The sequence below is a fragment of the Dermacentor silvarum genome, chromosome 3 (assembly GCF_013339745.2).
Source record: "Dermacentor silvarum isolate Dsil-2018 chromosome 3, BIME_Dsil_1.4, whole genome shotgun sequence".
NCBI classification, from domain to species: domain Eukaryota; kingdom Metazoa; phylum Arthropoda; class Arachnida; order Ixodida; family Ixodidae; genus Dermacentor; species Dermacentor silvarum.
The window spans coordinates 146,785,072-146,811,277 of record NC_051156.1 but is presented as its reverse complement, the minus strand read 5'-3'; the positions used below and the strand labels follow the sequence as shown (position 1 = coordinate 146,811,277).

Below are 26,206 nucleotides of genomic sequence, written 5' to 3'. Positions count from 1 at the left end.
CCTTTTGCTGTCGCCACTTTTTGCGGCGGTTCTGCTGCCCTTTACGTGTGCAATCCCTCCGCGTGCCCTTCATCCATACTCCGCGGCGAGTGCCTGGGGAGCTCTGAATATTTCGACTGCGTCCTCCCGGCTACCATGTTTGACGATGTGGCATCACTCCCGCTTTGCGCCGTCACTCCTCCTGGCGCGACCGATACCCCTGTGGACGTCTTCGCTCATGCCGCCGACTCAGCACTCACACCTATCCAGCACGCGGAAATTATCAAGCTCCTCCAGCGTTTTCGGGCCTCATTCGGCATTGGCCAACCGTCCTTGGGTCGAGCGTCAGCAGTCGCTCACCATATCGACACCGGTCAGCAACCCCTTTGCGCCAGCGTCCGTATCGTGAGTCGGCCACTGAACGCCGGATCATCGACCGGCAGGTTGACGACATGCTGCAACGTGGCATCGTCCAGCCTTTAACCGTCCCTGGACATCTCCGGTTGTCCTCGTTAAAAAGAACTACGTCTCCATAAGGTTCTGCGTAGACTATCGCCGCCTTAACCGCATAACGCGCAAAGATGTCTATCCTCTGCCGCGCATCGACGATGCCTTAAGGTCCAATTGGACTGGCGTCGCCTGAAATTTTGTTCAGGGGGGGGGGGGGGGGGAGGGCTCACTTTGCAGCGTGGCCTCATTCTTACAGAATTTGTCGAGGGATCAAATATACGAATAATAACTGCATTGCCATTGCCAATGCCATTGTATATTAGATGCTGCAAACGAATTATTGAACGCTGCGCCCTGTCATGACAAGGTACAATATGTATTTTTTTCATAACAGAATGTATTCCTATGTCCCAAAAATTGTGGCTGAAATAACTGATATCAATGCTTCTGCGTTTTCGTGTCTATTTATTAAGTGAAGAACGTATCGCGCGAACTTTAAACCTATATCAGTTCGAAACCAGCAAAGCAGTGCATGCAGCTGATATGAAAAACGTAAGGGCCATGAAATTAACAAGTTGAGGAGAAATATTTTGATGAATCTGTGTCATTCAAGAACCTTGTTTGTACATATGCAACGGCCAATGATGCTGTCCTTCATTGCAATGGATTGCGCAGGATCAGCTGTTACCGGTCGTGTATTTCGAGTAATTGCACTGGAATTATAGTCGCAACAGTGAGTACATATAAAAAGCAGGAGTTCTGCAAAATATACATTGGAAATGCCAAGATAGAATGCAATATACATATGCGAAGGTACAACTTGATAAAGGGCAAAGAAAGTGTCGCTGGAAACAAAGTTCACTGCTTGTATACACAAAATCTCGCAACAAGATATTTAAACATACGTATAAGTCACCAATAAATCTGCGTATACAAGCAAACATCACTGTATATGATGCGTCAAACAAGACAAATAAACATGTTGCGCGGTCACGGATAGTAAACTTAACGCACAGAAAGACAGACGATCCAGGCAAGAACAAAACTATGATCGCAGAAATCGTGATATGTATTTGGACCATCCTGCTCCATATGGGTAGAATAATAGAGGAAGATGCCGAAATCAGTACGAAAATGTGTATTTTAACTGCCTGCACAGCGGCAAGAATTATTCTGTACCCAAAATAAAAGAAGGGTATTGCTTCGTTTAAAAAAAGGTAAAATTAGGTAGCTAAAAAGGAAACAAAAGGACAAACGAAAGCCACACATGATTCGGCAAGTTGAATATACCCAATATCCGAGTGTGTTTGTTGGGAAACGCTTTCAATGAGCAAGGTCGGTCAAAATCGGCTATTAATGTCCTCGTAATTTTCGTATTCGCATGATAATTTTGATCATGATGCTAAATGCTAGAATAAACGGCGAAACTTTCTGCGGTTTTAAAAACTAATGAACAGTCATACGTTTTCATAATTATGAGCTTATGGACCTGAAGGAACAGAGCTTTTTACTTGCATTGATTTTTGCTGCTTCGCTATCTAAAGGACAAACTTCACTCGGCGGGGAAGTTTAGCGAAGCGGTCAGTGACTTCGGACACGTTGATGCCGACGTCTCTGTGGGCGTATAGAAGCGCCAGCATAACCATGCGTTCCTAGGACATTGTAGAGTGCAAGAAGTTTTTTAGTGATCTCATGTTTGAAAATATTATCTCTGAGCTGGCAGTGGTCACTGGAAGGGCGACTACAATCTTCAGCAGTTTGTACACATTTGCATAGAACCTGCAGTCGCAATGAGAGTGGGCATCTATTCCAGTGCTAAAACCTAAAAACATTTCTTTGATGTCATTGGCAACCTTGTTTAGGTATACCTTGGACAAACAGTAAGCTGTTCGATTCCAGCAATATACGTCGTTTCGTCAGCAAGCGCGGAGAAGCAGCCTGCAGTGTTTGCTTTTGCATCTAGCCTCTCTGTGATAATTTTACCACCACAACTTTCTATAATTTGGTTTTGTACATCTGGGCTTAAATACGAGGCATTACTGGGGCAACTTTTCAAATGGTACTCCTGATATCTCCACAATCAGCTCGCATGTGAAGAAGCACTCTGAAAATATCAGTATTTTCAGCGCGGTCTTTGCTTAAATCCATAGGACCACTGTCGCTATGGCCACGGAGAGCCAGACCTTGTCGCCCCCCAAAAAGAACTGTCTCAATAATAGGCCAGTTAACTTTCTTCTGTTTTCTCTTATTTTCCTTTGCATGCCCTGATCCAGCTGATCGATCACATTGGGCGCGCTTCCTGAAAATGTTTGGAGAAAATTGTCAGCTACAAGCTGACAGTCACGGTGATATTTAGCATTTTCGTGTGTGTGGAAGATTGCGAGCGCGTGCTTCCATTTCTGGAACGGCTTGAACACGAGGGCCCTCCAGTGCACGCATCTTGGCCCAAGTTTACAGGAAAATTAAACCCATAAAGTTCCAGAATTTTGAAAATCTAAAGCACGCCTTTGGAAATGTCAGCGCATCTTTCGAGTCAAGAGTTTATGAGAAATTTTTACCCATAAAGTTTCGGAATTGAAATCCATGCGCTCCGTAGATTCCGCGACCGCTGCGAGATGCCGCGACGCGCCCGCTCGCTATCGAAAAGCCCTTGAAACTTTGTGCTCGGATGGGGCTCCTTCCCTTTTTGACTCCAGGTGCTTTGGCGTTGCCACTAAATCCAGCCCGAGTTCGCAATGTTCGTTCCGAAATGTCTTTTCGAGTATGAAACAAGACATTGTACATAAAGTCCAGAATGATTCCCGGCGCCGGTGGTTGTTTTGGTCGGTGGTGCATGACAGCACGAAAAAATTTCCGGGGGGGGGGGGGGGGGGCTGATGGGGCTTCAGCACCCCCCCCCCCCCCCCCCCTGGCTACGCCCCTGCTGTCATGCCTTCGGCCTCTGCAACACGCCTGTCACTTCTGAATGAATGATGGACACCATTCTCCGAGGTCTGAAGTGGAATACGGGACTTTGTTACTTAGATGACCTTGTACTTTTTTTTCTACCGACTTTGCGTCACACATCAGCCGCCTCGAGCAAGTCCTTGCGTGCCTCACCGCTGCAGGACTGCAACTAAATTTGAAGAAATGCCACTTCGCGCTCGCAAGCTTACTATTCTCGGTCACGTGGTCTCAAAAGACGGTGTCCTCCTGGACCATGCGAAACTTAGTGCCGTATCCGCGTTCCCCAAACCAACTACCATGAAAGAGCTTCGCAGCTTCATCTTATACTCGTGTTTCCGACGCTTCGTTCGTATCGCCCCCTTGACCCAGTTTCTTACCGGTCGTTCTGACCTACCGGACTGGTCCCCGGTGTGTGGTGACGACGCATTTCAAGAACTCAGCCGCCTTCTAACTTCACCGCCAGTACTGCGCCACTTCGATTCCTCTGCTCCAACTGAGATTCACACAGACGCTAGTGGTGTCGGGCTAGGCGCGGTTCTTGCACAGCGCAAGAATGGCTTCGTCGAGTACGTTGTAGCGTATGCCAGCCGCACCCTTACCAAAGCTGAGGCTAACTACTCCATTACTGAAATGAAATGTCTGGCCACTATTTGGGCTATCGGAAAATTTCGTCCTTACGTGTATGGGCGCTGGTTGCATGGTATGCTGGTTGTCTTCGCTCAAAGACCCAACTGGTCGGTTCGCTTGTTTGGCATTACGCCTACAAGAGTACGACATCCGTGTTATTTGTCGTTCAGGCGGAAAGCATTCCGACGCAGACGCTCTTTCCCGGTTACCCCTGTCATCTGATCCTGTCTGCTAGTCTATTTCCGCGTGCGGTACCTTCGCCTTCAACATTTCCGACATGCCATCAGAGCAGCGCAAGGACCCATGGATTTGTTCGCTTCTAGACTTCTTGTCTAACCGGTCACCAGCTCCGATATCTCGGACGCTCCGTCGCCAAGCCACGCACTTTATCATTTGGGATGACCTGCTGTACCGCCGCAACTCAAACTCCAGCGGCCGCAAGTGGTTGCTTGTTATTCCCCAAAACCTCCGCTCCGACATCTGCGCTACTTTCCACGATGACCCACAATGCGGCCACGCTGGGGTATTGAAGACATACACTCGCCTCCAGGTTCGGTACTACTGGCCCGGTATGTACCGTTTCGTTCGCCAGTATGTCCGGTCATGCCCCCTGTGCCAACGATGCAAGACGTCACCTAACCATGCTGCCGGCCCCTTGCAACCTTTACCATGCCCCGCTCGAGCGTTCGACCGCGTCGGCGTTGACCTATACGGTCCGCTTCCCAGCACTGCCAGCGGCAACCGCTGGGTTATTGTTGCTATAGACCACCTTACGCGGTACGCTGACACTCCAGCCCTGTCATCTGCCACAGCAAAATACGTTGCCAGTTTTATCCTTCAGAACCCGATATTACGGTATGGAGCACCTCGAGAATTACTGAGCGACCGCGGTCGCGTTTTCCTCTCTGATGTCATTACAGCGTTGCTAAAGGAGTGTCGCATCATTCACCGTACTACCACAGCATATCATCCCCAAAACCAATGGGATGACAAAGCGTTTTAATCGCACCCTTGGCAACATGTTGGCCATGCATGTTTGATGGGACCACTCGAATTGGGATCGGATTCTGCCTTTCGTAACATACGCATTCAATACTGCCACGCAAAGCACCACTGGATTCTCACCTTTCTTTCTCCTTTACAGGACACGAACCCTTCATGTACTATGGACACAATTCTACCCCACCGGCCGCGGATGCTTCGGAGTCAACGGCTGTTTCCCGAGCGGCTGCATACGCCGAAGAATGTCGCCAGGCTCACTCGTTCGTTCACATCCCAGGACCAGTGGCGCCAAAAGCATCGCCACGACGTGTCCACTACGGCTACATGCTTTGCCCCCGCTCGCTGGTCTGGTTCACTCCACCGTGCCTTTCCTCCAAGCTGCATTCCTAGTACCACGGTCCCTATTGGGTACTCCAACAAACATCCGCGGTCAACTACCTCATCGAGCCGATGGACGCGTCTTCCGACCAGCGTCGTCGCGGCCAGGAAATTGTCCATGTCTCCCGCCTCAAGCAGTGCCACGAACCCCCTGTGCTTTCCTGCTCCTAGGTGGATTGCGAGGGGCCGGCGTCGTCGGTCATTGTGGCCGCAGATGGCAACGTACGGCTTCGGAGCTCCAGGACGGGGAAGACGGGTACACCGCACCTCCACCAAATGTCACGGGCTGTTCTTGTAAGTCCACAGGGCGTCTGACCGAAGAGTATACAGGAAGATGGAGTAGTCTCAGATGGAAACCGATCGAGCGCGCACTACTAGTTCGTCGACTTCCTCTTTCACACTTCACCGTGCCGGCGCCGATAATCTCCAGTACAATCAATAGATTGATAGCCCCCGGAAAGTGCGTGAAGTACCCTAGGAACGCTATCGCATTAAAAAAATTCAGTGCCATTCCACTCTGAGAAGGTGGATGAACAGCGAAGCTGTGTATGTGGTGATTAACCGTTGCTCCAGTGAAACGTTCCACGTCTGCAGGATTGGGGCTACATGGACAGTTGGCATTTCTTTTCGCCTCGCGGTCCTGGCGGGCAGCACGCTTGGCGTCCGCGGCCCGCTCATCGTCGGTGGTCTCCTTCCGCCGCAGCTGCCGCGCCCATTCCATTTTCTGTTCACGCCGTAGTTCTTGGTAGGCACGCTGTTCTTCTTCAGACCGTACAACACGCGGCATACCCATTTCACAGCCAGAGCACAACTGAGGAAAGGAGCCTACGTAGAGCATGAGGCCAGGAGACAGAAGAGACTCAGATTGGCAAGCACAAGTTTGAATGCGTGGGATGGCGTACACGTATATGGTGCGAACGTAGACATGGCCGACGCGGGTCAAAGTGTAGTATCTGTTCTTATCAGCCTAATATCTGATATGGGTTATATTTGGACCTAATATATTCAACTTATTTTTGCAAGTTGGCGGAGTGCTTGAAGTCTGTTTCACCTCTGCCGCGAGTCGGCACGGTATTGTACTATCTTCGGGATTTTTGGTCTATATACGGGCATCGATCCGCTGTAAGCTAGTCATATACAGCTTCGCTGTAAAAATTACGGCAGAAATCGTCTGATTATTTGCCAACCATCTGATGTCATGCCAAGCATTTCTGAAAGGTATGATGACGCAAATGTGTGCAAAGATTGAGCACGATGCTGTGACGATGATTGAATGACGACCATGCCATGGCGACGACGGCGGCGTGGTGAAAGTGATGCCGCTGCTGGAGTAGTGCCGATGGAATGAAGACATTAAAATGATTAGAATGGTATGAAGCGGGTGTCACGACGACAATGGTATGACATCTGTATGTCAACGAGGGCGTGTCGATGATAGCACGAGGACAAAGCGATGACGAAGCTGCAGTCACGTCGACGGCGCGAGGACGAAGGTATCGACAACAATGGGTGGACAAGAGTGCAAACGCTACGAAGAAATGACGGAGGCCACGACGGTATGACAGGGACCTTGTGATGACGACGCGATGTCGACAATGACATGGCATCCATGGAATGATGACGACGACTCGAAGACGGCGTGATTACGACGAAATTACAGCGTAGTGACAGCAACAGAGTAAAAACGGCGGAAAGATGACGATGACATGACGACGAATGAATCATCGCAATGTGATGATTGTGATGAAATGACGATGACAACGACTGCATGTTGGTGTTTCAGCTCACGTCTACGTTGACGCCTAGCATCTGCTGCCGCTGGCTGCCCTAAAGGGATGCTAAAGGCAAATATTAAGTCAGCGTGGACTGCTTAAATATCACTCCAGAAACCTCGCAACGCTTGTTTCGTGCCAAGAAATGACTCAGTCTACGGGAAAATTGCATCTGCCGGGTCTGAATACCTTTGTCACCATTCCAATCTCCCGCCACCCAACCGGGGAGTGGTGTCGTTGCATACGCCATCACCGCCGTTTGTTGCCATTGGTGACTAAAATGGCGCCTGACAGACGGCGGTATGGGTTCTTTGTAAAAAACGCAACCGAGCGGCCATGGAGCGGTGGATCCGTCGCTGCAGCCGCTTTCGGTCAAGTGGCGTGGACCATTCGGGTATCCCGCGACATTGCATGGAAGTGGAATTCTCTGCTACTTGCGGTTTGTGCGAGTTTCACTGAGTTTCGCGAGTTATCAAAACCAGCGCAGCCCTACGTGATAACGAAACTACTGAAAAGCGAAAGCGCGGACGGCGCAGAATCGAGCGAAATCGAAGCCTTTCGACCGCCTGCGTCGTTGTCAAGGGTAATGTCAATGAGTTAATTTTTTCTAAAAATGAAATAGAACGGGACAAGTAGCATTTTCTTTCGTCTTATAATGCAATTCAATGATGTTTTTATAACGAGTGGTTGAGTACTAGTGACAGAATTAAAATGAGGAGTGCCTTCGTCATTGGGCAAGTAAGTCTCTAATCGTGTCCTGCATTTACCTCAATTTCTCGATTACCAAGGCTCTGTTCGCGATAATATTGATGACTTAGAGATTCTTGAGCACTAATCTATCACTTTAGCTTGATTTAATATTTGCCTTTAGTGTCCCTTTATTTCGCTCTATATCCGGTGTTTGCACTAAGTCCGGCGGCATTTCGAGCTGCGCTTTTATATCCGCGGTCGGCCAACATTTATCTTGTAGGACTGCATCAAAAATCCCGAGGAAGCAAGATCAAGAACGATCCCGCCGCGGATCGAGGCAGCCGCGAAAAGCTACGACCAAGACCAACAGCTCTGGGCTGTCCAGCAGGTCCTCGATGCGCTCGAAAGGGAGCCCCCGAAAGGCAACCCAGCGAGCCGGCAACGTCGAGCGGAGACCCGCGCCGAGTAACGGCAACCTCGTAGACGACGTAGGCCCTCGTCGGGGCAGTGCGAGCACCCAACTGCAGGCACAAATAAAGTTTGCTCCAATCAATCCAATCCAATCGGAGACAAAACTGGCACTTCCTTGCGCGTGACCTTGCTCTGATCTTGGCTCGCACTAAACAAAGAAAAGCTTCGCATGAATAAAAGTTATCCATTTTTTTTAACCACAGATTTTCTGACTACTTGTTCGCGATAACTGTGTTCGACGGGGGGCACATACAACATATGCAACAAGCGGCATTTGCGGATAGTTGTCAGTCTATATATTTGAAGTCTACATATTTCTGGTTACAACGATGGCAGTGCTTAAGTGGCAGTCTCGACAGCGATATACCAGTGGAGGAAGACGGGCACGTCAAATTCTTAAGCTGACGACTTATACCACAGTTGATGTTTGCTCTCTAAAATCGTTAGCTTCGCTGTAAAGCGGCTGCGCCATATATAGGCGTCGCTTTGAAGGGAGCTTCCCATAAATACCTTATTTTGTACTTTATGGATGAAGAAATCGTTCGTCCGCAGTAGCAGTAGCATTGTCTGTACCTTCTCCAATAACTCCCATTTATCACTCCAATCTTTCTTTGGCGTAACTAGGATTATGAAGTCATTGGAGTTAATTGTGCAGAGCCGGGCTATTTGGTTGTTTGACTTATACGTGAACTGTCCACAGTGCGAAATACTAAACGCAAGCGTTAATGGATATAACGTGCATTGAATTGGTACTGCTTGTCCCTTCATGTCCATTACATGTTGCCGGTGCGTCTTTGTGCCATAAACGTGCCCTATATGCGTGAAAAAACCCATAGTTTCCCATAAATATTACTGTAGAGAACACTAGAGCTGACATCGTTCACCTATAGTAGGAATGGTGCATAGTAAGTTGACTAGTGTAAACTTCGTACTGATAGTTTCAAACGTTCTTATGACGTTATTTACTACGCTTTATCTTGCTAAATTTCCAAGCACGCTTAGTTTTCGAAACGCAGCAATGCGAACAGTCTCTGCTAAGTGCTAGCATTGCTAATTGTGGCGTTTTATAACGCAACATTTCTTTTCAATTTGGTTGATTCGCAAATTGACAGAGTCGTCCGAAGGCAGAAGCATGAAGTTTAGGCTAATCATCTATACTGCTCATTATTCCCATACTGGAGGAGAGGCAGTACTTGCAGCTTCACTGAACACTATAGTGCAAAAGATCCCTCTAGTAAATCGTGTAGGAATCTCTACGTAAGGGAGGTAGAATGCTTCATTCCTCCAGCAAAATGATCAGCGACATGTGACTGTTATTTGTTGCGAACAAAGTAGTATTTTATTGCTTAGATCTTCAAGTTTTGCGGCAAGAAAAATAGAGATTCGATGGTTGGTGGGTGAATTCTGGACGAACGAATGACGACGGGTGTGGTGTGTGGGAATGCCGTGCGGAGATGCATCTGTTGCTTTCGAATGGACGCTACCAGGGGCGGGATGCTTGGTCAGGAATGCGTGATGGGCCAGGGTTCTTCAAAAGGTTTCTGGAAAACGCAATAAAAAGCTGCGTGTAAAAGGACTGTGGCGAATGAACAAACAAAGTAAACGGCATTGTAATAGGCTTTGCAGTATGCCTCTCATCGCACCAGCTGAGATAGCTCGTTTGAACTTAGCCATTTTGACAAAGCTGTGTGCCCCAGGCTTAAGTGTTCCAGACTTCTTCATGAACACGATAACTATAGCATGAGACACGTAAGAAGGAGCTGAAAGATTGAAATCATGCGATAATCATTGTTCAAAAAGAAGATGGAGCATCAGCCTGGTGCTAGAGTGGCCCAAGTCGTCTGGTCAAAGAGAAGCAGACGTATTGGCTATTGGTGAAGGCTGCTCTAGCTGTGACGAACACAAGAGTTTAACTCTGAACAGCGGCTTGTATAAGGCAGGGTCGAACCTCGCAATAATAAATCACCATCCGGCGTTGCGTTGCACAACTGAAATTCTCGCAGCTATAGATAGGCTTTACTTACACTTCTTGAGGACTGGGACGTACTGGTAGCCTCCGACTCCGTAACCGTAGCTGTAGCCGTATGGGGACACTCCGTAGCCGTAGTAGGTCGGGTAGCTCGGGTAGGTCGGGTAGGTGACCACCTTGGCGGCGGCGGGCACGGCCACCGTGGTGTGGACGGGCGTGGTGGTGTAGGTCTTGGACACGGACACCGGCACGGCAGGCTGGGTCTCGTAGGTGTCGGTCACCTTGGTCTCCACCGCCGGGGTGTGCACCACGTACTTGACGGGGGCGGGCACGGTGTGGTACACCGGGGCGCGGTACACGCCGTACGGGGCACGGTACGCGCCGTATGGCACGTATGCGCCGTAGGGGTAGCCGACGGCGCCGTACGTCGGCACGACGTAGCCACCATAGGCGGCGCAGGCAAGAGCCAAGAGGATGCAAGCACGGAGCTGCAAGATTGTGCAAGTGGCGCTCAGTGACTCTATATCAAAACAAGGTAGTGCGCGTTCATCTTGGTATATACGGACGGTGCGACACGGCACAAACAATGCAAGATAGACAAATCAGGCACTGTACTCTGTATTATAGCTTTAGTTTGGCTGGATGCTCTTTCTTGGCCGATTTAGGGTAACGCTGTCCGTTGCAGAAGTTCCTACAGACCGCCTCGTTTTGTGTGGATGTGACGTGCGCTCACACAGGTGCAAATCTTGCTTCTGTGCTACTTTGTGCATGATTTAAAGAAATACGTCTAAACATAGTTAACGCCTCGCTACTTTTTGTCTTTGTGTTAATACTATTCTGGGACAAGTGCGTGCTTTAATGACGACGAAGTTATTTTGGCAAAATGGAGCCAATGTTTTTGCCAAAGGGTATACGAAAAGATTTTGTGAAAAGAATGCTTCAAATATGACTTTACAAGGAACGGGAATAGAATGTGTTAAATATGTCCCTTCACTGGAGTACGAATGAAGTTGCAAAGCACGCGAGGGCACGGATAAAACAGCGCAGCATGCTTTTTCCGCTGAGAACCTTGGCCGCGCATTCCGGAACGCGTGCCACAGAAGCACGAAGTTTCTTCTCAGATGTGCTGAAGTAATTTGAATCGCATACACGGAGACACACTCAATGCCACACTGAGAACTTTGCTCATGGAAATGCGCGGCCAATAATTAGGCTTCCTGGCACTGACAGCCCGTATTCGGGGCAGGATCGGACCAGTGCAAAAGAGAGGCGCTGATCTGTCCGCGGCCGCTTTACAAGGAGCGCAGCTACACCATTGAAGAACATTGCAGTAAGCACGTCGTGCCTTGAAAGTTGCGCAGGTGGACGCGAGGGCTGAGCCTCGTATACTCGTTTAAGCCCCGTATACTGGAAGAAGCGAAACAGCGCATCGAACATGCTCTATACTCACTCCAGTCATGATGAGATGGTTGTACAGCTTCGGATACGGAATCAGAACTGAGGGTGATCAGTGTGGGCCACTGGGACCTCCTTATATACGAAGCGCTCGCATAAAACTGGAAAGGCGGGGCATCCTTGCAATCGTTGTGTCAGTATACGCAGGCCCTTTCCGCGAGCCGGTTGTCCTCAGGCCAAGCCGCGAGCCGGCTTCCTTCCGAGCTAATAGTATATAAAGAAAATGTAAATTCGTTTGAGTTTAGGTGTTTCCATCAGCAGTATTGATAAAAAGCTGCGCATAGAGGATCGCTGCGGTCACACGTGTCTAGGGAATGAGTGAGAAATTGAACGAACGCGAGCCCGTCTCGATCACTTGAGGCGCCGGGGTTCACGTACCCCGGAGAATGCGCATCCGTGTACGCGCGTCGCGCACGGTCGAGAAGGGGTTGGGGGCCAGAAATGAATATACATGAGGCGTACGCGCGGCGGCTCGATGAAGAAGCTGATACAAATCGATGAGAAAGAAACCAGGTGAAAGGGTTACTGCACTGGGGCAAGATATAAACGAGGTTTTTATATTTTAGGAAACTGCGCACCTTCTTCCTTCGTTTTATTAGGTTTTACTTGCTTGTCGTTCTATGAAGTGTTTCTATATTTAAGCCTTCTGAGCAGCTTGTCGACGGGTGGTAGACGGATATTTCTCTTTCTCGTTAAATCCAGTTCTCGAGGTCGCCCATTAAGTGCTGCTTTTATTGGAATCGGCGGTCATGAAGACAGCTGTTCGGGTACACTCTATACTAGCCACACGGTATAGTGAAAGCCACCGGTCGTCTGGAAAGGGTAGAAAATGCACTTTTGTATCAAGTCGGTTCCTCCCATGCTCTGCATGCTCGTCGCTGGCCATCACCACAAGCACCACCCTCCTCCCGCACGCCGTCTGGTTTCCTGATAGTATCTACGCTCGTATAGCAAACCCTTTCCCACACTTCGGTCCTCATGCAGTACTTCCACGTTATACGCACACATTGAACCCCACGGTGCGGCCGATATTTCTGTCCGAAAAGGGCAGTGCGTGCGACAGGTATCTTGGATTAAGCTTTCGTCTAGACGTATATATCTTCCTTGCTTTGTTTCGTTTTTTCCTAATGCGGTAAGAAGCGTATATGTCAGTAGCGCAGGGTCGTCACTGTGTATTGGCGACTTCCCACGGAGTTGCATAGGCTGCTAAGAAGGCGCCGGAACTGTCTACGGGTGGATGCAAGTGTTATTTATTCGTCGTTGCCTGTCTGGTTGAGCTCCGTAGCACACGTGCCGGTTCAACCACTAGGACGTCGGGTCATCGCCAGGAGTCAAGGACGACATAAGATGGCGGTCACGCCTTGCTCCCTTAGATTCGTTCGTAGTATACAGGGATGGCGGGCCGTTCGGTAAAAGGCTGTGCCTGTAAATGAAATGAGAACTGTGGTGCGGACTACCATTCGTCTATGGTCTAGTTATAGTGATGTCGGCGCTACACGTCCACGGTTTTTGTGTTGATTGTTTTGTTCTCGAAGAGAGGGTGGTTGCCAGTATGCGTATTACTCGCATTGACTTGACCTGAGCACCGTACTGCAGTTTTGTGGCTGTAGCCATTGATCGTTAGCAGGCGTCATACTAAAAAGTACCGCATACTTAAAGGCCCATGCCGATCTCGGAGGCGACACGACGGCTGATGTGGCAGTTACGTCATCGAGCATTTCTCGAACAGTTCCGAGTGTGCTTGTTCGCGCCTATACCGGACATCGAAATAACACATCAAAATTCGGCCTCACTCTGGAACCTGCTGGCCTCTTGGATCTTCATTAGCTACGTTCGTAAGGCGACCACACCGGAAAGGCATTGGTCACGAATTCAATTCCCGGACCCAATGATTTTTCATCAACTGCGTAGCATAGTTTTTTAATGCGATTAGCATTCTTCGCGTACTTCAGCCGTTTTGAGCCTGCCTGCCTGCCTGCCTGCCTGCCTGCCTGCCTGCCTATCTATCTATCTATCTATCTATCTATCTATCTATCTATCTATCTATCTATCTATCTATCTATCTATCTATCTATCTATCTATCTATCTATCTATCTATCTATCTATCTATCTATCTATCTATCTATCTATCTATCTATCTATCTATCTATCTATTCTATCTATCTATCTATCTATCTATCTATCTATCTATCTATCTATCTATCTATCTATCTATCTATCTATCTATCTATCTATCTATCTATCTATCCTCACATGCCAACCGAGTAACTCAAGATGCACGTGCTCGTGGTCGTGATATCGTCGAGATTATTCCATCGTTGTCTTTGCAGGTTTGTCATTTGACTGTCGTCATGCCGTCGTTGTCACGCCTTCTACGGCAACCCAGTGGCCCGAGTTGTTTATTAGCTTGGGCCACTAGGTTCGTGGTGGTGATTCGATCAGGGTCGTTGCATCATCGTCATTGCAGCTTTGTCATGCCGTCATCGTTGCGCCATCGTCGTCATACACTCGTCGTTATCCCATTGTTGTTCTATCGACTTCACTGCATCGTCGACACTGCGACGTCGTCATACAGTCGTCGTCATGCCATCATGCTCATGGGCGACCGTGGCAAGGGAGTGCCATAGCAAAGGGGGACAATAGCGGTTTTGAGGAACTTTGAAGAATTTTCCTTGAAGGAGAGGTTACCATTAAAAAATTGCAGCAGATCCAATGAGTTGGAATTTATATACAGCGAAGCTGTGCTTTTGCGTGAGTGCACACAGAGTCGGAACACACGCACGCACACACACACACGTTGCTGATTTTTAGCGAACACGACGGACGCCTTGAACGCATCATGGTTTGAGAGGCAGCATGCGCATACGTACGTAGCGCAATTCGAACCAGTTCTATCCGCAAGAAGCGGTTACCGTGAAGTATTACCGTGGAGCCGTGGATGCGCGACGGCGAGCTTTCTGGTTCCTTTTTTGTCTGTCCCCCGCACGGCCGGCGCCGCCACTGCCGCGATGATGATGATTTATTGGCATCCCCTTTGAAATGGGACGGTGACAAATAGTCACCTAGCCTGCTTGATTCAATCAGATATGCTATACATGTCTTCGATTCTAACATTTTTGTATACATCTCCTTAATCGTTTGTTTTTCTTCTTTGCCAGAACTTCTCTGTTTACCTTGTACCGCTACAGATTCGCCTGTAACAGATCCGGTCGTATCAATCTCTTCCGTGCTTTTTTCCACCAAGACGTGGGACTAGCCGGGTGCGCGACAAGAACGCGTCCTTGCCAATAAAGTTATTTCACTCACTGACTCACTCACTCTAAACGTCTCGCGCTTATCTCGACTGCTGACCGGTTGATGCTTCCATCCACGTTAAATCAATCTTCTTCTTTCTGGAGTTTTACGTAGCAAAACCAGTTCTGATTATGAGGCACTCCGTAGTGGAGGGCTCCGGAATAATTTTGACCACCTGGGATTCTTTAACGTGCACTAAAGCGCAAGCACACAGACGTTTCTGCATTTCGCCTCCATCGAAATGCGGCCGCCGCGGCCGGGATTCGATCGCGCGATCTCGTGCTCAGCAGCGCAAAGCCTTAGCTGACTGAGCCACCGCGGCGGGGACCCACGTTAAATCCAAGCGCTTCTGGAAGGTGTGTTTTACCTATGGTCCCCACTGGGTGAATCCCTTCGCTTTCCATTAGGATGTGCTGAGTGCTCCTCTGATTTTTGCTGCACCATACACATACCTTATCTAGTTGCGCATATTTGCTCCGGTATGTATTTGTCCTTAGGCAGTCAGCTCGAGTCTCAAATAGCAAGGCACTGCCCTTAGTGCTTTCGTAGAGAGTTTCCCTTCTCATTTCTTTCTTACCATTCTTGCAAATCTGCAAGGTCTTTTTGTTTCCATTCTTTGCATCGAGTTTAATGTCTTTTTTCTGGCATTATTTTTGATGACTCCTGGTTGTCTATTTACAGTTTCAACTACCTTGTACTTACTTGCAAATTTTGTTGACCGTTTTCTTCCATTCTGTGTCAACTCTTTTCAGGTACAGCTACTTGCGCACTTTAGCCGCCCATTTATTTTCATCCCTGTTCCTGAGTCTTTCTTCAAAACTAGTTTTGCTGTGTGCTTCTCCGACTTCAAAAGAGGCCCAAGCCATGTCACCCTCCACTGCCTCATTTGTGGTTTTACTGTGGGGCCCCAAAGCCAACCGGACTACCGATCTTTGGTTAACTTAGAACCCCGGCAAGATATCTGATTTTAATCACAGAATGACATTTGCGAACGCGCTAGCGCTCCTCCTCCTTCCAGATTCCACACATCACCTTATACATATTGTGGCTCCAAAGTGCCTTATGTTTTATTATTTCTGCATTCCGCTTTCCCTTTATTTTCAGATCATCTTGGTGGGTGGTTGAGTAAGTCTTTCCTTCGTTGATGTATACGCCGATGTAACTATATTGCTTGACTATGGGTATGACTTGCTGTAGAATTCACACCACGTAATTACTCGTAGCTGCATTAAAGATCACAATCCCCGATTTCTCTCTGCTAAACTTAAGGCCTAGATTTGTCGTGGCGTTACGATCTCTCAGGATTTGCGCAGTGTCGAAGGCATTTGCTGAAAACATCTAGCTCGCATTGGAGAAGTGATAATGAGTGGGCGTCTACGTCGAACATGCTTAAAGATACTTCAGGAGGCCGACTGCCCGACAAGAAAACTATGCTCAATTGGTACTTATTCGTATTGCACGTTCGAACTAAAAAGTACTCAGTTACTGGGTTACTGCCAATTAACTGTTGCGCAGGACTGAACGTTCACCGAATGTTTACGGTCCCGCGTATGTACCATTGTTTATCCTTTCGTGGAACTTAACTTGCCCCACCTTTCCGAAGCATAAGTGTAGCCGAAGGCCCAGCGCTTCTGTAACGTTATGATAAAGGCCTGTTGCATAGTTTGTCTCATTATTTTAAAGTTGTTACTAGTTACTGCGATGTCTTCGTGACTATAGTGCGAAAGAGAAACATGTGCAAGAGCAGACGTCGATTCCCGTTTTCTTAGAGAAAGAGAGAGAAAAAAAGTTTAAGCAAACCGGACTCAACTCCAGTTATCGTCTGAGCAGACGAATGATGCTTGGTTTGGTAGAGAACGGTTGTGATATCAGATAAACGTTCTGCAGCGAACAGTTGTTGCTCTTGCGACGTGTGTCTTACGGGTTTGTATATATATATATATATATATATATATCTTTAAAATATATATAAATATATTTGAATGCATAGACAAACGTGGCGAAATTGTATTTCGCACGTTCGTCTACTTCAACCGGACCCATTTAAGTTTATTCTTGAATATATATATACAAGTATATGGGCACATGTATTCAGTGCCACTTACCCAGTGGCACTGCATTGCGTTGGCGCCTCGGGTAGAGCGAGCGCAATGTGCGTCTCTAGAGCGTTCCAAGAGCAACCCCGAGTAGAGTGGGAGGATACTTAGAGTTCACTGTAACCGTACTCCGTTTCATAAGTCAACTGCATCGCTGTGGAAGCTCAAAATATAAATATATCGCTGCTGTGTTATACTGCTGTGCACAATTATTTATGGAAACCCTGGCAACTGCTTTTATAGCCCAAACCTGTAAACAATCAAACTTTCAGCTCACACCGCAAACATTTATTATATATGCAAACTAAACCTTATGTAACCATTATATAGATATTATTTGTAACTCATATATATATATATATATATATATATATATATTACTCAAATAGTGTTTACTCACACTCATAAGAGTACAGCCAACACCACCTAGACTGTCTAGTCTAGGTGGTGTTGGTAAATAGCTGCCTAACGCGTCATACAAGCAATTTCCCCCCTAAATAAAGCAGAAGAAACGTTGTAGTTATGCTGGCTTTATTATCGTATTGTTGTACCCTCAATTATCAGTTAGGTATTCCTAGTGGACCGGTGAACTAGCTTGCACATTTTCACAATAAAAGGTAACCGATGCTTTCTTTTTAAATGGCGATAACAGGTATGCAAATTTGTATGTTTTGCGTTCTTTCCACCAGAGCTATAAGTAACATTTCAAGGTTGTTTCAAATGCCGCGACTGCAACAACAACAACAACAACAACAACAACAACAACAACAACAACAACAACAACAACAACAACAACAACAACAACAACAACAACAACAACAACAACAACAACAACAACAACAACAACAACAACAACAACAACAACAACAACAACAACAACAACAACAACCAGAATTCGTCGCACGCGTCGCAATACGATTTTCGGAGAGCCCTTTGTACATGTTTGCTATTCTGCTGGGGGCGACGGCCACGGTTGCTTGCTGCCCGCATTTGTGCGACACGCCGAATAAATTTTGAACGTAATGCGAGAACCTACACGTTTAAATATTGTTGACCTTTCTTTAATAGGAGCGAATAATACGCGTGTTTTGTGATAAAACAAGCTCTCTAAAGGTTTAGGTTTATTTTGGAGTGCGCAACCAATGGTTACTGAAATTCAGTGCGTGGAGATGTGGTGGCCGTTCACAGCTATTCGCAGTTTCGTATCGCAATTGGCTCTTGCGACGTCGGGGCGTCGTCGTTTTCGTGCAGTAACATGTGTAATAAGTGTTCAATTTTGCAAAACGTCTAATAATGTATGTGTAGACTTTACTTGTGTAGCAGGGGTAGTTACCTCTTAATATGACGGTTAATATACGTGCAGCAACGATACGTAATCCGCAAAATATCATCATAATCATCATCAGCATCAGCCTACATTTATGTCCACTGCAGGACGAATGCCTCTCCCTGCGATCTGCAATTACTCCTGTCTTGCGCTAGCCGATTCCAACTTGCGCCTGCAAATTTCCTAACTTCACCACCCCACCTAGTTTTCTGCCGTCCTCGACTGCGCTTCCCTTCTCTTCGTATCCATTCTGTAACTCTAATGATCCACCGGCTATCCATCCTACGCATTACATGACCTGCCCAGCTCCAGTGTCGACTCTTAATATCAACTAGAGTGTCGGCTATCCCCGTTTGCTCTCTGATCCACACCGCTTTCTCCCTGTCTCTTAACGTTAGGCCTAACAATTTTTCGTTCCATCGCTCTTCGTGTGATTCATAACTTGTTCTCGAGCTTCTTTGTTAACCTCCAAGTTTATGCCCCATATGTTAGCACCGGTAGAATGCAATGATGGCACACTTTTCTTTTCGACGACAGTGGTAGGCTCCCAGTCAGGATTCGGTAATGCCTGCCGTATGCACTCTAAAATATATTTTAAGTTAATTGGTTTTTGCGATGGAAAAAATTATAGTATATCCTAAGATAAAACTATTGAAATGATACTTATTCCACACTAACCCACCGAAATATTTTGACGATAGTGTTTATTCCAGATCACAAAGGTAAACATGCAACTGTAGAAAATGCACTGCGATATATTCTGCACATTTGGTACACATGTTCTTCGAAGAGCAGTCGCGCCCACGCAGCTGAGGTAACAAAACCTCTCAGTGGCACGTTTAAGCACCCGTAAAGTTACGCTGTGGTAACCGACACGAAGGTAATTCAAGTAAATGGTCTCGCATGCCACTGCAACCTTGAAATTTCGGGTACAATCCCGTCATGGCAATTTGTCCTTGATGCATCATTTCGCCTGAGGTTGTAATTATTTAAGCTGCTCTGTATGCACGCACAACATATCATAATACACACGAACGTAGCAAGGATATACCGCGCTACAACTGCGGCGCTTTTGTATCGCCGAGTAGCGCTTATCGCAACAAATCACAAAATTGCGACGGCATTCGAAAGCCATATTTCGTCGTGTGCAATTTCGGTAACTCGCATGCAGCGCGTGTGAAAAACTTGAAAGGCAAGCAAAGGAACGTACTGTCACCATCTATATTAGCATACGAAGCCAGCGTGAAAGTACACTTCATTTGCGGCATATAGCGTGTCAACAAATGCATAGACACGAGAAAATGGAATCTGAAGTACGAGTTTTTAATGGCCCCTTCGCGTGTTGGTGCTGAGGGTACGTACCGGATTCGACAATTCATGTCCCCTCACAATTAGTTGCGTTTCTTCCGGATTTGTTGAACGACAGATGGCATATGTCCGGCCGGACGTGCGGCTGTTTTGAACAATTTATATCCTGCTGTTTTCGCGTGTCAATCAAGCGCATCGATGGCATGTAAAAATTAGAGGGGTACTTCTAAATTAGTTTTACTTGACAACAGAAGCCCGTTTTGAGTGCCAGAAATTGAAATCCTGGTTAAGGCAATGAATGAAAGTTTGGGTTGTATAGAGTTGGTTTGTTTATAGTTTACAGGGGGTCCCAACTATCATGCACCAAGATTTAAAAATATACAAATGCCACGTACCTGCGCAGAACCAAGCTAATGCTGTTTGCCGTTGCTTGGAGATATTCAGATTATTTTTTGCATTCCGCCTAATTACGTATTAGTCTTAATTAAATAATCAAATTGTCATATAATATAAGTAGAGGAAAAGTGTCAATGAGAAAATTGTAAAGCAACATAAAAAAGTCCCGATACAGCTTTCTGTTGCTCAATACGTTCTACAAAAAAGTGTTTCTCCGAGCGTGAAAGAAGCCTGCGAACACACGCAATCTACCTCGAGCGGCCAGTTGCGCAGCAATCTTGCGTGTATTCGTGGGCTTCTTTCCCGCATAGCAAGTAGCACGTATTGGGCAACAGAAAGCTGTATCGGGAGTTTTCCATGTTGCTCTACAATTTTCTCATTGACGCTTTTCCTCTAATATAATATTTGAGGAGTTCATTAACTAAGTAATACTAATTATGTAATTAGGCGGAATGCAAAAAATTATCAGAGCATCTGCCAGCGACGGCAAACAACATTACCTTGGTTCTGTCAAGCTAGGGGCATTTGCATATTTTAAAATCTTGGTGCATAATTGTTGGGACACCCTGTATAATAAATATTTGCGGTTTCAGTTGAAAGTTTAGTTATATAAAAGTTTGGGCTATAAATGTAGTCGCCAGCTTCTCCTGAAATAAGTATCCACACCAGTATATCACCGTAACGGGGGATGTATGTGGTCAGACCACACTACCCCCCCCCCCCCCCCCTTTTTTTTTTTTCTAGTTACGGTCCTGCCTACCGGGCTCCTTATTCTCGCAATGCAGTTCTAAAGCTATTTTTCACAAGTTTCTTTTCGTAGCACTACCATGCACTACCCGTAGCACTACCCTTAGAAACAACAATGCCCATTGTGTATGAAGCGGCAGCTGGTTGCGAAATACGTGAAATAAACACAATATTTACTCTGTTCGATCTGCGGCTAAAATTTTATTCGTTTTCTGAACTGCGTGTATACGCGTCAACAAAGTAAGAACGAGGACTGCAACATCTTGTCTGGTCGTCAGTTGTCCCACATTGGTCGTGGTACAGATGGGTCTTGTTGGGCTTTCGTTAGGTCGTTTGCCGAGCTTGTTTTTCTGAAAAGTAGAGAGCATTGTGAGTTAGCCACATTTATGAACTTATTTGTCAGGTCGTGAAGCGCTGCAAAACTGTTTGCTACCTGACGGTAGATACAGTATTTGTCTTGTATAATGTACTCGTGCCATCTGTTTCACCGTGACTTTCGATACGCCTATATCGCCTCCGCCTCCAGTTCTTCAGTGGAATCTAGTTGACTAAAGGAATATACTCCAAGCTTTCTACCTCTGCTAAATAATCGAATGTTTATATTCGTCTCTTACTTTAATTAGAATGTTAACTAACACAAGGTGTGCGTTCTGTCATCATACCAAAGGTTCTAAGTTTCTTACTCCGGTTTCGATTTTTTTAATTTTATGCTATGCCATCTCATATTTTGTTTCACCATAAAAACAATGCACTCTTGTCTATAAGCAAACGATAACTTTGTTAACATTTTCAATGCAATTAATCGATCAAATCAGTTTCGTAGTCATAACTGTATGGCTATATTATTTTGGCTGAAGTCGCCCCTGCCAGCGCAGTGCTCATTCAAACTATAACCGTTACATTTCCGTAAAGAATGGCACTCATTTTCTTGTACTCAGTTTGAGCATTCTGCAAAGTTTAAAGCCATGAAAAATTGTTTGTATTGATTGGTACTGTCAGTTATTTTCGCTGGCGCTAAGTGAAATTCGATTGAAATTCGCTTGCAACCTTCGTAGCTACCAGTGGAACTGCAGATTGAAACAGTTTGCGCGTAGCGCCAACCTGGCTTTCGTTACACCGTCGGACCATACGTTTCTGCCTAACTGTGCGCAAACCAGATAACTATAAAATGGTCTCTGTTAACGGATAATTTATACGCTGTAGCATCGGATCGGTGCCTGGACAATTGGCATGCACGTGCTCATCAGCAGATAACGAAGTAATTAATCGGTGTTATTCATAGTTGTCTTACCACTTCTTCAGCACGGTAGGGTATCCGAAGGCGTCCAGGCCGTAGCCGTAGTTGAGGCCGTACGGGGTGAGGCCGTACACGTAGCGCAGTTTCACCGGGTGGGCGTCGACTCTGTGGCTGTAGCTAACGCCGGTTGTGCGGTAGCCGTACGGGGTAGCCACGTTGTGGACGGTCGGAGTGACCGGCACCGCGTGATGGACAGTTTGAAGAGCGGCCACGGGGGCAGCGTGCACGGTCGAGACAGCAGGGACGGTAGGGTAGCCGGCTACCGGTAGGCCGTACGTGGGGACGTACACCGCAAGGGCGTTACTCACCAGAGCAGCGAAGAGGCACAGGACCTGCAGGAAAAGGGAGTGTTGGCTTTCCGAAAGCTTGTTATACGCGGGTGAACTGAGCACTGTATAATGTTCCATGTGGCGATGAAAGTGCTCCTTACATTCTTACGATTTGCCTTACAGAGAGTGATATTATCTCGCTTATGCGAATTGACGGAGTCGCAGGTGTTGGTTTGTAACGTTGGTTTCTCAACTGAAGGATTACATTTAACAGGTTTTGTTAAGAGCGAAATTTCTACACCCACGCGCTTGATCTGAAAGCCGTTGGTTTACGTGTATGGCTGCGGGACGAAGCAGTGACGGGTCGGGGCTGTGCTTGCGGATCTGAATGCAAGCAGGTTTAGTGTACTTCTGTATGTTAAGACGGCCAACAAACTATCTGTTTTGACACTAATATAAAGATGGAGCACCCTAGGTGGGCACAAGAGCTCAATCTCTCCGCCGCAGACAGTTTACGGCATGAAAAGCAAATAGTTATGTAAATTTATGCGTCTAATTGTCAAGGAGGGAAGTCCAAGGGCTGAATTACCAATTGAAATGATAGGTCTACTTGCTTCGAGAGGAATAGCTCCATTTTTGATGAAAACTCAGAGCAATAAATTAATTCCTGGAATTTGGCCAAATGGACAATACGCAGAAATGAGTAGGGAGAATATCTCTGGCTTTAGTTCAATTGATAGCTTTCAACATGTAAGGTTCCTGAATGACAGTCCACTAGAAAATACTAAATGCATCTATTGAGTAAAGTTAATAGTAATCATAATTAGTCACGACCGCAAGAGACTTTGCAGTGGTTAGAAGTGAATGTTCTAGAATGACGACTTTCGGGAGGAAAACTTGTATATAGAATATAGACACGAGCCAAATATCGTGAAATATGAACGTCGAAAGACGAAAGCCAAATGGATAGTGACACTACTCACGGCAATCATGGTGGACTGTGTTGTTCGTTCAGTTGGCTCGGAAGAACTGATGCTTGTACAGCGATGCTCGGTGCTGTTTTATACCCAACGCGACCAAACGCGAGGGCACTGGTGCGTCTATTTACTGTTGTTTCGACTGCTTGTTATCAACTGAGGTTCGCATATATATAAAAAAAGAAAAGCAGGAGTTGACCCGCGCCGGTTCACCTGTTTCGCATCTCGAAGCACGGGCACACACGTAGCTTGCTAACTGTCGCAACGACTCTAATAAATGACGACGACGCCTGTTAGAGGCGTTACGAGGGTAAGGGTCGCGGCTATTTCCAACGCCGGGATTCTTACAGTTGTAACCCAAACATAGTATCGTGCTCCCTGATTTGCATATCCACAGATGGGACTGCTAAAAAAAAAGACAGAAAGTCAAAGTGGCTTTTCGCGCATTTAAATAAGAAATAGCAAAGACAGGCCGATAATGCCCTCTCTTGTCGGGGCAGCATTTTTGTCCTCTCACCTGTATGTCAAGACCGTGTGTCGCGTAGCCTTGAACTTTGCGTTTACGAGCTATTATCTCCCCATCGTCTGGTCAGTGGTCTTCGCCAGCGTATATCTCACCTCCATCTTCCTGTTGCCCCGACACGCATTGCCGAGGTCAGTGTCGCCACACCTTCGTACGATGTGCGCAGGTGTACTGACCATGTTGCGTTACACGTTTGTTTAGTTCGACTTTGCTTACGTATTCTCGGTGAGGTTGCTTAAGTGTTAAAATACGACTTGCAAAAAAACACAACAAAAAACCGCACGGCTATTTTTTTTCCCGCTGAGTGATAGGAATAGGCAGCGAAATTCGCTGTGGCAGAAGGAAACAAGTTAGTAGAGGTCTGCGTACCTATGCTGTACGTCGAAGTTACCATCCGTCTCTTGACTTCCGTTAATTCAGCCACGGGACGACGCAGAGAATTTGATGGAATTATCGGAAGTTCTGAAGAGATGCCCTCTCTCAAAAATTCTGCCTAAATAAATATTTATCGACCAGAAATATTTCACTATGGCTGTCACTGCCCGTTTTAAGGAGTCGGCATTGTACAAACGCTCCTCAAAGAGCCCCACGAACTGCAGTAATAAGCTAGAGAAATTCAGAGCTTTTGAGAATAAGGTAAAAGCTCACCCGAGAAGTTGCCGAGACAGTTTACATGCAGCATATGTCAGGTATATGCAACCGTGCTCCGTCCGTACCACTGTACGAGAGTGCATTTGATGTTCTTCTGAAATCTTTGGGGCTAGCAGACTCTGTTATTCTGCGTTCTTTGTGCTGACGGGAGAGTTACGGCGGTTACGTTGCCTTGTTTGCATCTTCCGGAACCACGCGAAGAAAGAAAGAGTGCGCTTCCTTCTTTAAACTTTATTTGACAGTGGGCACCTGTGTGTCCGTTCCTTTTCGTTTATACTGTGTCTTGCGCTCAATTTACAAATATACGGACTTCACTGTTAGATCTGCGTTGTTTGCTCGTGCGAAAAACCAGATCGGCGAGGCGATGGGCGATTCGAACAAAAGCTCGCCTAAATGATGAAGAGGGAAAGGCCAGCTGTAGCTTAAAGGGCCTTTCGCCTCGCTTGATGCATTACCAAGATTGCTTTAGATTACCTTTTTACGAATACGGTGCTTTCAAATCGAGAACTTAAGCCGCCATTCGCGGCTTCTCCTCGAGCTTTCTTCGGTGTCGCTGACTATGAAATGCGAAACCTTGTGTTGTGTGGCTAACTAAAAGCACGCTGTTTTAGAATAATAGAACAAAACGAAGCATTTAAACACCAGAAACAAAAAAAAGAAATGATTCTAGTTCACTCCATCTTAATATGTAAACCGTATGTTAGAATGAATTTACATGCTAAGAACAAAAAAAAATATTGCAGATACATACATGTCATGCGCAAAATGTAAAATCAGCGCATTAGCCGAGACAGGTGCACGTACAGTCGCCGTCAAAAGTTTACGCACCTCGGGATCCGAGAGCACTTGAATGTACGAGGAGTTTGTGACCGTATAACACCACTGTTGTTAGCCAGTGCTAGTGCGTGCTGTAAATGCAAATACTAGACTACGTGCACTGGCTGAGGAAATGTTAAGGTTAATTTAGAAATTAAACTGAGTTGTAGTGATTATAAAAATCCGAATGTTGATTCAAGAACTACAATTTTTTTACAAACATTTGCAGAAGTTGGTAAGCTTTTAAAAAAATAAACTACAAAGCTTACAAATCTGTAACCCTTCTGTAACCCTGCACAAAAAGATATCACCGTAAATTAAACTGAATTCGTAAACTGAATTCGTTAGAGCATCTAAAGCAGACAAATTTGATGTATGAATTTAAAGCTTACGCGAACTTGTTACAATGTTCACAAGAGTTTTGCAAAAGTGATGTTCACCAGTTAGTGTTATATTATATAACAATTTATATTACACAAATCTTGCTCACTTTAAATGTAGCATGAGGTGTAGTTTACAGAATGGTGACGCCGAGTTTTATTGCTGAGTTACAGAGTTGTAAAGTTGATAGGTTTTCTAAAATCTCGCAATTTTCAGCAACAGTTGTAAAAACAATTACGACGCAAATAAACAGAAATGCTCCTGCAGTGACTAGATATTACCCCTCCCCCCCTTTTTTTAAACGCAACAAATCTTATCAAGATTGGTGCATTCATCACCGAGAGAGACGATTTCTCCGTTCTCACGTGTTGAAAGCTCCCGAGC

The 26,206-nt window shown here is 46.3% G+C and overlaps 1 protein-coding gene and 1 non-coding gene across 2 annotated transcripts; one reads left to right on the top strand and one right to left on the bottom strand.

The window, feature by feature from the left end:
* Positions 1-6,307: 6,307 nt before the first annotated feature.
* LOC119446891 (U2 spliceosomal RNA) lies at positions 6,308-6,489 on the top strand. Its single transcript, XR_005190836.1, has one exon. It is a non-coding gene; the product is annotated as a U2 spliceosomal RNA (small nuclear RNA).
* A 14,703-nt stretch (positions 6,490-21,192) lies between these two features.
* On the bottom strand, positions 21,193-23,489 carry LOC125944546 (uncharacterized). Its single transcript, XM_049665043.1, has 3 exons — positions 23,458-23,489; positions 22,200-22,537; positions 21,193-21,258 (listed from the first exon to the last, which is right to left on the bottom strand). Coding segments are annotated over exons 1-3 (348 nt in total). The 5' UTR covers positions 23,467-23,489; the 3' UTR covers positions 21,193-21,257.
* Positions 23,490-26,206: the final 2,717 nt, after the last annotated feature.